This window comes from Salmo salar, chromosome ssa05, assembly GCF_905237065.1.
Source record: "Salmo salar chromosome ssa05, Ssal_v3.1, whole genome shotgun sequence".
In the NCBI taxonomy this organism is placed as follows: Eukaryota; Metazoa; Chordata; class Actinopteri; order Salmoniformes; family Salmonidae; genus Salmo; species Salmo salar.
Window position 1 is genome coordinate 20,681,270 of NC_059446.1, and position 12,241 is coordinate 20,693,510.

The 12,241-nt window shown below is 37.8% G+C and overlaps 1 protein-coding gene across 2 annotated transcripts; it reads left to right on the forward strand.

The window, feature by feature from the left end:
- Nucleotides 1-8,895: 8,895 nt before the first annotated feature.
- On the forward strand, nucleotides 8,896-11,624 carry LOC106604499 (uncharacterized). 2 transcript variants are annotated; one of them, XM_045717971.1, is made up of 6 exons: nucleotides 8,896-9,063; nucleotides 9,463-9,813; nucleotides 10,050-10,406; nucleotides 10,612-10,728; nucleotides 10,837-10,892; nucleotides 11,035-11,624. In XM_045717971.1, exons 1-6 carry the CDS (start codon nucleotides 9,021-9,023, stop codon nucleotides 11,164-11,166), a joined length of 1,056 nt encoding a protein of 351 aa, XP_045573927.1. In that variant the 5' UTR covers nucleotides 8,896-9,020; the 3' UTR covers nucleotides 11,167-11,624. The 2 variants fall into 2 exon arrangements, with proteins under 2 accessions (XP_045573927.1, XP_045573928.1); XM_045717972.1 differs by lacking the exon at nucleotides 10,612-10,728.
- The last annotated feature ends 617 nt before the right edge of the window (nucleotides 11,625-12,241 follow it).

A 12,241-nucleotide genomic window follows, 5' to 3' on the forward strand; every position in this document is an offset into this window, starting at 1 on the left:
ATGTTGGCCATGCTGTATCTGAAACAAAGTTCAGTCCCAGTCTGAGTACCTGACATCAGAGTACACACTCTCCTGTGGTGTCTCGCTATTCATTCTTCCTCTTTTAGTTTTCTTCTCAGAGAAATGCAATGCAGCATTACATTTTAGTCATTTAGCAGACGCTCTTATCCAGAGCGACTTACAGTAGTGAATGCATACATTTCATACAATTTCATACATTTTTTTTCTGCGCTGGCCCCCCGTGGGAATCGAACCCACAACCCTGGCGTTGCAAACACCATGCTCTACCAACTGATCTACAGGGAAGGCTGTATTTAACAGATCTGTGTTTGGCATCTAAGGAATAGAGTAGAGTAAATAATAACTCCACTGTGCACAACAACAGAAAAGTCCAAATAATAACATTAACAATAACATGGTCAAGGGAAATGTGCATTCTGAGTCTAGGATTCAATTCATAGCACAGGGCGCTGGAACACCGACAATGCAGATTTTTTGTCAAGCGTGCTAAAACACAGATCTAACGTGTATCACATTGAACCCCGGTCAAGCGTGCTATAACACAGATCTAACGTGTATCAGATTGAACCCCGGTCAAGCGTGCTATAACACAGATCTAACGTGTATCAGATTGAACCCCGGTCAAGCGTGCTATAACACAGATCTAACGTGTATGAGATTGAACCCCGGTCAAGCGTGCTATAACACAGATCTAACGTGTGTCAGATTGAACCCCGGTCAAGCGTGCTATAACACAGATCTAACGAGTATCAGATTGAACCCCGGTCAAGCGTGCTATAACACAGATCTAACGTGTATCAGATTGAACCCCGGTCAAGCGTGCTATAACACAGATCTAACTTGTATAAGATTGAACCCCGGTCAAGCGTGCTATAACACAGATCTAACGTGTATCAGATTGAACCCCGGTCAAGCGTGCTATAACACAGATCTAATGTGTATCAGATTGAACCCCGGTCAAGCGTGCTATAACACAGATCTAACGTGTATCAGATTGAACCCCAGTCAAGCGTGCTATAACACAGATCTAACGTGTATCAGATTGAACCCCGGTCAAGCGTGTTATAACACAGATCTAACGTGTATCAGATTGAACCCCGGTCAAGCGTGCTATAACACAGATGTAACGTGTATCAGATTGAACCCCGGTCAAGCGTGCTATAACACAGATCTAACGTGTATCAGATTGAACCACGGTCAAGCGTGCTATAACACAGATCTAACGTGTATCAGATTGAACCCCGGTCTTAGTGTTATATTTTCTCCTACTAGTTAATGACAGGCTATGGCTATCCAAAACCAATGTTTTAATAAAACAAAAACATTTCCATAGCCTTTACTTTGTAAAACCAATAACTAAACTGATGTGTTCAGCAAGTTTACATTGTTCAATAAAATATTTTAAGTTACACTACAGATTTCTGGACAGTAAATAAGCAATTGAATATGAGGGTAATTTAACATCTTAAAGAACCACAACACTGCCGCAACATCTCATGGGTTACTGCTGTACTTTGTCATTTATTCACAAATATACACATATACACTAATATACACACTCCTGTGTAACAGGTAATGTACCTCTTGTTTTCACACATTGGATAATATAGATGTTACATACCTGACCACTTGACTGCTCTGATAAGAGGTTATCATCATGGTGAATATGCTGAGAGACACTTGCTGTATACAGATAGAAACCCAAGCATGAAAATGGAGATGAAATGTACAGTATAACATTCAGCGCTGAATCAGAACATGAGGTGAGATTTTACATATAAATGATCATAGCTAACACATTTGAAACAAACAAATAGATATGTATCTCTAAAATGACTTACCTTTACAATGATAACATGTTTGCCTCTTGTTTTTGGTACAAGCAAGAATACAAATTACAATCACACACAGCCACTGCTGCTCCCAAAGATCCACTGTGTTTCCTGGTACGAAAATACATTCAACATGCTTTTCGTGTTTTAAGGTAAGCATCCATAGTTGATAACACAATTTATTTCGCTTTGACCCATTTAAACTAAATAATGGTATCTATAAAATATGCTTGAATGTTTCGCCAAACAGGATCTCTCCACATGTGACCACAGCACAGTAGTAAGTCCCAGCATCAGAAGGGCTGAGGTTGTTCTTAGAGAGGCTGTAGACACAGCTCTGTGTAGGAGAGGGAGTCTCAGGGCTCTTCTCACACTCATCACTCCTGTTCCCAGTGGTGTAAATAACTCCTGGATGGGATTCTCCTGATCCAGCTCTGAACCAGTAGACACTGTGTTCTCCTGTACAGGTCTCAGAGAGTACTGTACACTGTAGAATCACAGAGTCTCCTGGAGGGACTGGGTCAGACACTGGCTGTTGCTCTACAGTCTGGTAGTGTGACCTTTTCTGACTGACACCTAATTTATGTTGTTTTTATGAAAGAAATGTCAGTGTCACGTGAATACAAAATTATTGCAGTTTGGCTCTCTAGAATCATGTATGTATGTAGCACCCTCAGCATCTATATAACAAAGGATAACTTAACAAACAAAACTGTTGTGATAAACATTGAGATAAGAGTCTCCTGGATGGACTGGGTCGGACTCTGGCTGCTGGTCCACTGTCTTGTAGTCAGTCTGACCGTTTCCTAAATTAATCGGAACATAATGAGTAATTATCAGACTTTGAAATAGTATAAGATAAACATATTTTACTGCAATCTTTCCGTAGGCTGAGAATTTACAAATGTACCAAGCAAATATTTTGTTTAATTACTGAACAAATTATTGTCCAATTAACATAACTTATAAATATAAATTAAAATGATTTTAACTTTTAACCTCTATGGGCTAGGTGGGACGCTAGCGTGCCACCCGTGGTGCACTCCATCAACAGCAGGTGCATTTCAAGAGCGGCAAATTTGAATCCAAATAAATGTCAAAATTCAAATTTTTCAAACATACAACTATTTTACACCCTTTGAAAGATAAACATCTCCTTAATCTAACCACGTTTTACGATTTCAAAAAGGTTTTACGGCGAAAGCATAAATTTAGAGTATGTTAGGACAGTACATTTACAAGAGTTGTGTGTAATGTTTTGTCAAGTCAAAGACAGGGTCACCAAAACCATAAAACCAGCTAAAATGATGCACTAACCTTTTACAATCTCCATCAGATGACACTCCTAGGACATTATGTTAGACAATGCATGCATTTTTAGTTCTATCAAGTTCATATTTATATCCAAAAACAGCGTTTTACTATGGCATTGATGTTGAGGAAATCGTTTCCCTCCAATAACCGGCAGTCAAGTCAGCGTCACAAATTAAATAATTAAAATTAGAAAACATTGGTAAAATATTATATTGTCATTTAAAGAATTATAGATTTACATCTCTTGAACGCAATCAACTTGCCAGATTTAAAAATAACCTTACTGGGAAATCACACTTTGCAATAATCTGAGCACTGCGCCCAGAAAAATACGCGTTGCGATACAGACTAGACGTCATGTTGGGGAGATCTAAAATCGAAAATACTATGTAAATAATCCATTACCTTTGATTCTCTTCATCAGATGTCACTTCCAGGTATCACAGGTCCATAACGAATGTAGTTTTGTTCAAAAAAGCTCATCATTTATGTCCAAAAATCTCCGTCTTGTTAGCACATGATCTAAGCCAGCCGGACTTCTCGTCATGAACGAGGGGAAAAAATATATTTACGTTCGTTCAAACATGTCAAACGTTGTATAGCATAAATCATTAGGGCCTTTTTTAACCAGAACATGAATAATATTCAAGGTGGACGAATGCATACTCTTTTATAACGTATTGGAACGAGGGTACCCAACATGAACTCGCGCGCCAGGTGTCTAATGGGACATCATCGTTCCATGGCTCTTGTTCGGTCAGATCTCCCTCCAGAAGACTCAAAACACTTTGTAAAGGCTGGTGACATCTAGTGGAAGCAATAGGAAGTGCCAAAATATTCCTCAGCCCCTGTGTTTTTCAATGGGATAGGTTTAAAGGTAATACAACACATCAGGTATCCACTTCCTGTCAGAAAATGTCTCAGGGTTTTGCCTGCCAAATGAGTTCTGTTATACTCACAGACACCATTCAAACAGTTTTAGAAACTTTAGAGTGTTTTCTATCCATATATAATAAGTATATGCATATTCTAGTTACTGGGTAGGATTAGTAACCAGATTAAATCGGGTACATTTTTTTATCCAGACGTGCAAATGCTGCCCCCTAGCCCTAATTAAAGACAGAAATGTGCCACCTCTAAATTCCACAGTCATCTCTCTTCCAATTGCACAATAGTACATAGCTTCATCTTCTGGGATCAAGTTCATGATAGTAAGGCGAAACATAATCTGATCCAATTTTATATTGAAGTGTGAATTATTAAATCCAGAGTGAAACACAGGCTCTGTTAAATATTTCTGCATTGATGCGACATTTGCTCATCGCTGAATTCTTCTTCTGGGAAAACACATAGCAGGGTTACAGGATCACCAAGTTGAACAGTGGTCACTGGACTTAGCAGGTTAACATGGTCTACATCTAAATCAAATGGAAACAGAAAGATACGCATACTGTATTTATCACACAGACAAGGACAAGTGTTAAACAAGAGAAAACAGTAGTCTGTGAAAATCATTCCAGATGAAATACATTTATTTAGCTTTCTTTGTTTATTAGCACTGACTCAAGTTATTCTTTATTTGTAGATGGTATGTGTGTTGGCTGAACGTTCTAAATGTCTATTTATCCTATCCTTCAAGAAGCTTGAATTATATTGAATTGCACAGCACCACAACGAAACATGTTTTAATATTCTACCAGTGATGAAACTGTACTTACACGCTGCACTGAGAATAATCATAGCAATCCCTAATCTGACCATCATGGTATGTAACCTCTGGGGAGGTGGTGTTTATTTGGTCTGTGCTTAAATGACAACCAAAGATCAAATATTCAAACTTGAAAACATACCTGGAACATAGTGTTCAATACTTCCTGTAAAATGTTCCAACCCGTGACCCATTTCTTCTGTAAACCTGACATGCCTGTTATGTCATAAGGTCACCACCTTAGCTTTCATGTTACTGTTTACTAGGGTGTCTCATATATAGTTTATTTTTAAGTGCCTAATTGTCCTTTTATCCACATTACTTTTTGTTGTTGCATGGATACATGTGTATAGATTATATAATGTATTATAGAAGATGTCTGTACCATTTTTGACCGTGATTGTTTTTAGTGTCTGAAATGTGGTCTCAATGTGGTTTTAAAAATATCTGTATTTTGTATAATTGTATCATTGTGGTTTGACACTTAAATAGATTTGTCAAACTAACTATATTAATGAATTTCCTATTTTTTCTGTCTGTCTGCACAGTACATTTGCTATATATTTCTAGCCTTTTTACTTGTCCTGTTTCATTGAATTGTTTTTGTCATGAAAACATCTGACTGAAAATGCACTTGTTTCCCTTGTAGGTGTTTTGACTACAGCACTGTGAGGTCCTGTATTGAAGTGGTCTGGGATCATTTAAGGTAGACTGGGTTGATTACCTGAAAGCTCTCAAGTGTCAGGCTAAACAGGCAGTAACCAGTGGACCGCTCAGGAACCCAACGTCTTAAAGGATACAAGCATTTACAAGCATTGCGCTACACCCACAACAACATCTGTTAAATATGTGTATGTGACCTATAAAATGTGATTTGTTTTGATGTTTATTTTTTACAACCAAATATCTACTTTTGATGTAAATTGCATGGTATAGGGTCCAGACACCTTTTTGTCATTTCATTTTTTTTTTTTTTACTTTCCCCAAATAGCAAATCACTTACTCATTATCGTGTAGTACGGAGGCCCTGAAAAAACACGAACAAAGGCTCCAAAAACACCCAAATATGTCATTTTAGAAACGTCAAAGCTCTCAGTATAGGGATGCATGTCTTAAGATGTTGTACACATGAGATTGTGTAATTACGAACTTTATCCACAACGTTATATTCCCTTTTGTGTGACTCGAGACGGTTCCCCTATCCAGCTGTTCCAGTGTTCATGTAACCAGCTGCCACAAGTATCTGCCAAAATAAAGGAAACACCAACGAAGTGTCTTAATAGGGCATTGGGCCACCACGAGCCACCAGAACAGCTTCAATACGCCTTGGCATGGATTCTACAAGTGTCTGGAACTTCCTGTGTGGAAGCACCCCATGCTTTCAATACACAATCCAAGATGGCGTAGCAGTCGAACGTGTGTTTGTCTTATCCCGTGTAAATAGTCTGTTTTTCATTTTTTCGTACAGTTGAAGTCGGAAGTTTACATACAATTAGGTTGGAGTCATTAAAACTCGTTTTTCAACCACTCCACACATTTCTTGTTAACAAACTATAGTTTTGGCAAGTCGGTTAGGACATCTACTTTGTGCATGACACAAGTAATTTTTCCAACAATTTTTTACAGACAGATTATTTCACAGATTTTAATTCACTGTTTCGCAATTCCAGTGGGTCAAAAGTTAACATACACGAAGTTGACTGTGCCTTTAAACAGCTTGGAAAATTCCTGAAAATGATGTCAGGAATCATGGCTTTTGAAGCTTCTATTAGGCTAATTGACATCCTTTGAGTCAATTGGAGGTGTACTGTTTAAAGGCACAGTCAACTTAGTGTATGTAAACTTCTGACCCAAGTGAAATAATCTGTCTGTAAACAATTGTTTGAAAAATTACTTGTGTCATGCACAATGTAGATGTCCTAATGTAATGGAAATTATATGATTAAAGGTTTGACTAAATTATTTCACTCAGAAACCTTATAACCTGTTGAAATGTATTCAAAATAAGGCTATAATAATGGGTTAAAAACTATATTCCAATACTGTGTGTGAGTAAGACACTATAACCACTTTAAAAAATGAGCAGGGCAGAGGTGATAAGATGACCTTGGGAAAGGAACAGGAGAAGAGGCCTCCTTAAGTTAGGGAGAGAAACAACGGCCTGGGAACAGTTAGGCTGGCAAAAGATAAGGAGACAGGTGGTCTGGGTACTGTGGAAAAATACAGCCGCCTAAAGCTGGGTGGAGTTCTCTACTGGTGTGTGTGTGTGTGTGTGTGTGTGTGTGTGTGTGTGTGTGTGTGTGTGTGTGTGTGTGTGTGTGTGTGTGTGTGTGTGTGTGTGTGTGTGTGTGTGTGTGTGTGTGTGTGTGTGTGTTAATATAAAAGGCTTTGTACATTGTAAGGATTTTCAGAGCTCTCATAAATAAAGGTTTTGACCCTTGTAGGCTGGCTATCCGTCTGCTTCATTCAACCAGAATCTTACACACTCTGGGGGGGGGAGGCAGACTGAGTAGTTTAATTGAAGTTCGGTTTAAGAACATTGATAACTTAATTCACATAACATCTAATCAACTTGCCAAAACTATAGTTTGTTAACAAGAAATGTATGGAGTGGTTGAAAAACGAGTTTTAATGACTCCAACGTAAGTGTGTGTAAACTTCCAACTTGGACTGTATATATATAAAAATATGAATATCATGGTGGACACCTAAGACTTTGACTGCAATGCCCTGATACATTTAGTGCTCAAATCTCTGACAACTGAACAATGAGGTGGACACAAGGAATAGTGTTTTTGTAATTTGTTATAGGCTGTTTTTAAGGACACGTAAATGTGACACATTTGACCAACATCCCCCTGCGCCAGGTTGGATCTGAATGCATATGGATGTCCATAAAATTTTTCATATGGTATATTGTTTTTATGAAGATTTTAGAATATTCACATGAAAATCTGTCACTAATAGGATGGAAACCTAGCTAAAGACACCCTAAAGACTCGCTCGTCCAGTGTCACTTTGATTATGCCTGCACATCAAGGTTCACCAGCAGCCACAAACATCTAAGGATTATGCTTCCAGCCAAACAAACTTGTAAGAATTGTACCTGAACTCCCCTCTCATCAGGGGGTTGAGCATTACTTGTCTCTATCTCTGTAATGTGTCTTCTATGTAATTGTAGATGTATTTACGTACAAAATAGGGACCACAATGGAAATAGGTCCCTGACTTTATTGTGCAATACACAAAAAAATAAAAAATAAGGTAAATCAATCAATAAATCCAAACTGTACAACAGCCAATTGATGAATGGAAAGAGACATCTGAAACAAAACACCAAAAAGTTTAATGACATTCGGAGATTGTCAAGCAAAGCCTTCGATACTTGGTAAGTCTACAAGGTACGGAGGGATGTATTTTCTGTTTGTCGAGATTGCCATAGTCTAGTTATCGTGGTGTTGAAACTGAAAACCATGATATTAAATTGCCCGAAGTCGGTAAGCTTTGTTTATTGGTTGTGTGGTGTATTGGCACATAAACTTGTCGGTGGAATATTCATTGCATATATTTTATATAATTATAAATATGGCATCAAAATGTTGAAAATCAGATTCCCCCTAGCTGATCATTGTTTGCAGCTGGCTCTGATCGTAGTGCAATGAAACAGGCAGGGAGAGCGAGCACATCTGTGGTGGTCGGTGAACCATCAACCTTCAGGACCGTAGCCCTGCGTGGCATCGACTGTGCCACAAAAGCAAGCTAAAGTGGCAAAGTCAATATCCACATTTATAAACACAGTTATTGTTATTTGTGGTTGTAGACATTATTTTGAGTAAATTCTATAAGGGGGAGAGTGTTCAATCTATTTTACAGTAGAAGGGGTGGGTCATTTGAAAATATTTTTTACTTTGGTGAGGGGGTGTTTTTTTTATGACACTTTGAGTTGGACCAGTCCCTCCCCCCAATAAATGTAGATCTGTCCCTTAGATAACCAACCAGGTTGTTTGTGGGAAAATCTAACAGGAAGTGTAGCATGATTTAGTTTTCTCCAGCCTAGCAGATAGGTCTGTGAGTATAGACTTGCCTTTTTTGCATTTCATGGGCAGAGGACAACTGCACCAGGCGTGTAAGAGCTACTCACCAAGATGATCAAAATTGGAGTGATTGTGGTACTTCTCAGTTTGATGTGTAAGTGAAATTCCAAACTTAACCTATTTTTCAATAATGAATGGCTTAATTCCAAGACCCTAGTTCTGGACTAAAACTATTCTTAATGGAGATTCTAAAAAGCATTCTAAATGGAGATGGCCTAATCTGTCTCTGGGAAAGCAGTGGCTTATCATATATTTCTAATATGTAGCTCATAAAACTAATTTGAAACGTTAGAGGAAACAAGGTGCATATGGATAAAAACTGTGGACATGTTTCACCTCAAACACAATTGAAGGTGTTGCAGAAAAAAATATGAACAGAAAAATATTTTCCCATTTAAGTTGAGTGTTTCTTGTAAATGCATTGCATTATCACTTTATAACGTTGGCAATAGTTGTATTTTAATTGGCATGGTTATAAAATGTGTTTTTACAGATGTGACACAATGCAATGATGTTCAGTATCAAACTCAAGTTCGGGAGATTCATCCTGGGGACCCAGTGACTCTCTACTGTGTTTTTTCAAAGGAAGATATCAATATGTTCTGGTACAAACAAATGGTGGGGCAAAAGCCTCAAAGTATTGTAACAATGACAAAATATGATATGCCTGTATGGCACAAGGACTTTAACCATTCACGTTTCAATGTGGAGAAGGCTGATGCTGATGGGATGTATCGACTTGCTATTACAAACACGGACCCAACAGATGAAGCCGTGTACTATTGTGCAGTGAGAACAGCCTATGAAGTCAACTTTATCAATGGGACTCATTTACTATTGAAAGGTAATCATAGTACCTAAATACTATTAACATTAGTACATTTACATGTTATTCACACAGCTCCCTTTGTACCCACTGTGTTGTGTGAATTGTTTGAATGCCTGTAGTAGCATACAAATATGTGTTATTACAAAAGAAAAACCCTCATTAATGTATACAATTAGCTGACAAAACTGAACTCTTAGAATCTTTCTGAACCATGTGATACATTAAAGAATCAAAACATGTATCCCATTTAGGTAAGAATCACCAAAGGTCACACTACCATACTGTGGTGCAGAGGCCAGTGTCTGACCCAGTCCATCCAGGAGACTCTGTGACTCTACAGTGTACAGTACTCACTGAGACCTGTACAGGAGAACACAGTGTGTACTGGTTCAGAGCCGGATCAGGAGAATCCCATCCAGGAGTCATTTACACCTCTGGGAACAGGAGTGATGAGTGTCAGAAGAACCCCGAGACTCCCTCTCCTACACAGAGCTGTGTCTACAGCTTCTCAAAGAACAACCTCAGCCTCTCTGATGCTGGGACTTACTACTGTGCTGTGGCCACATGTGGGGAGATCTTCTTTGGCAATGGAACAAACCTGCATATTGGTAGGTAGTATATATATATATATATATATATATATATATATATATATATATATATATATATATATAAAATCTAAAACATTCTTAACAACTGAAGCTATGATTAAAGGTTGAGTAGCATCAGTTCTTGAGATTGTACACCTAAAAAAACATCTGTATAACTTTATTTTACATAAGTAAAAACTATGATTTTGTTGTACATTTCTAGAAAAAGCAACAGATCCTGTAATCATTGCTTTAGGAGTGACCTCGGCCATCTGTGTGATAGGGATCATTATCCTCATCTGCACCAGACATACTAGACCAGTTTGTGAACATTGTAAAGGTGAACTGTTTAACGTTGCAAATTGTTAAGGATTATCTAAAACTGTTTGGCAAATTTCCCTTTGAAAGTCTAGTAATTTTGATGCTTTGTTTTTATTAATGGGAACAGCGGGTGCTTTTCAGCATATCGGACATGACAACTCAAGTAGAGAATCAAGCAGCAAGGTAAACTCTGCAAAGTTGTCTAATCAACATTGTCCAGAAATGTAACATGGCATTACTTTTCTCACCTTATTATTTTAAAACTACGTATCCTGTTAGGGATTAATATTGTATAATAGTTTGATGAAAATATGACTATTCACAGGATCAAGATGCAGATACCCTGAATTATGCTGCATTGAACTTCTCTGAGAGGAAAACTAAAAGAGGAAGAAAGAAGAGAGAGACACCACAGGAGAGTGTGTACTCTGATGTCAGGTGTTCAGACTGGGAGTGAACTACAGTACAGAGGAATACATTTTGGTCAAAAATCGATTTTTTAATTGCTATTATATACTTTAATTGTCAAGACAAAAAGCAACACTCTTTTGTATCATAGGGCATCAGGGTTTTTCTCATCTCTGCAACCCAGAACCTAATCTCATTTCTAGACTAATGTGAGTAGCAGAACAAAGGACATATCCTCTATCCTGTATTTTATTGTTCATGTTTTAACGTAATTCAAGAATTGATCCCAATTGTTGCTGTAATGTTAAATTAAGCTTGTGATATTTATGTTTATTTTTATCTAGTATACTTTGTGTAGTATCATTGCATACCACAGCATTTCTTGAGTTCAAATTTGAATTTATGTATCTGTTGATGTACCGTATATTTGCTTTATTACATTACAAAATGTACCATTGCATATTAAAACACATTTCACCAATAAAATATTGTTTCCATGTGAACCCAGTGCAGTCTCTCAAAGTTGCATTAACAATGTCATAATGAAATCATGAAAAACCACCAAAGCCCATACTGCTTCCTGGTGGTGATCTGGGCACCGTTTCCAACCATGTACATACTGTATGTCCACATGGTACCGTCTCCATTCAAGGACTTGACAACACTCCCTCTTACAATTAATGTAAGATCACCACACTGGAGTTTCATTTATACCCTGTTCACACTGCTAAACTGAGCTTTACTGCATTGCCCTGGGATGCTGATGCAAGCATAAAGATGTAGGATCTTAATTAGTTCACACTGTTGCTTGATCAAATTATATTTTTCACATGCTTTGTAAACAACAGGTGTAGACTAACAGTGAAATGCTTACTTAAAATAATAGAAAGACAATAACACGAGGAATAAATACACAACTAGTAAGATTAACTTGGCTATATACACAGGGTACCAGTACCAGTACCGAGTCATTGTGCGGGGGTACGAGGTAATTGAGGTAGATATGTACATTTAGGTAGGGGTAAAGTGACTAGGCAACAAGCTAGATAATTAACAGTAGCAGCAGCATATGTGAGTCAAAAGAGTTAGCGCAAACAGGATCAATACAGATTGTCTGGGTAGCT

Coding starts and splice junctions, on each gene's coding strand:
- LOC106604499 (XM_045717971.1), top strand. CDS start 9,021: ATGATCAAAATTGGAGTGATTGTGGTACTTCTCAGTTTGATGT. Junction 9,064..9,462: donor GGTACTTCTCAGTTTGATGT/GTAAGTGAAATT, acceptor GTGTTTTTACAG/ATGTGACACAATGCAATGAT. Junction 9,814..10,049: donor GACTCATTTACTATTGAAAG/GTAATCATAGTA, acceptor TATCCCATTTAG/GTAAGAATCACCAAAGGTCA.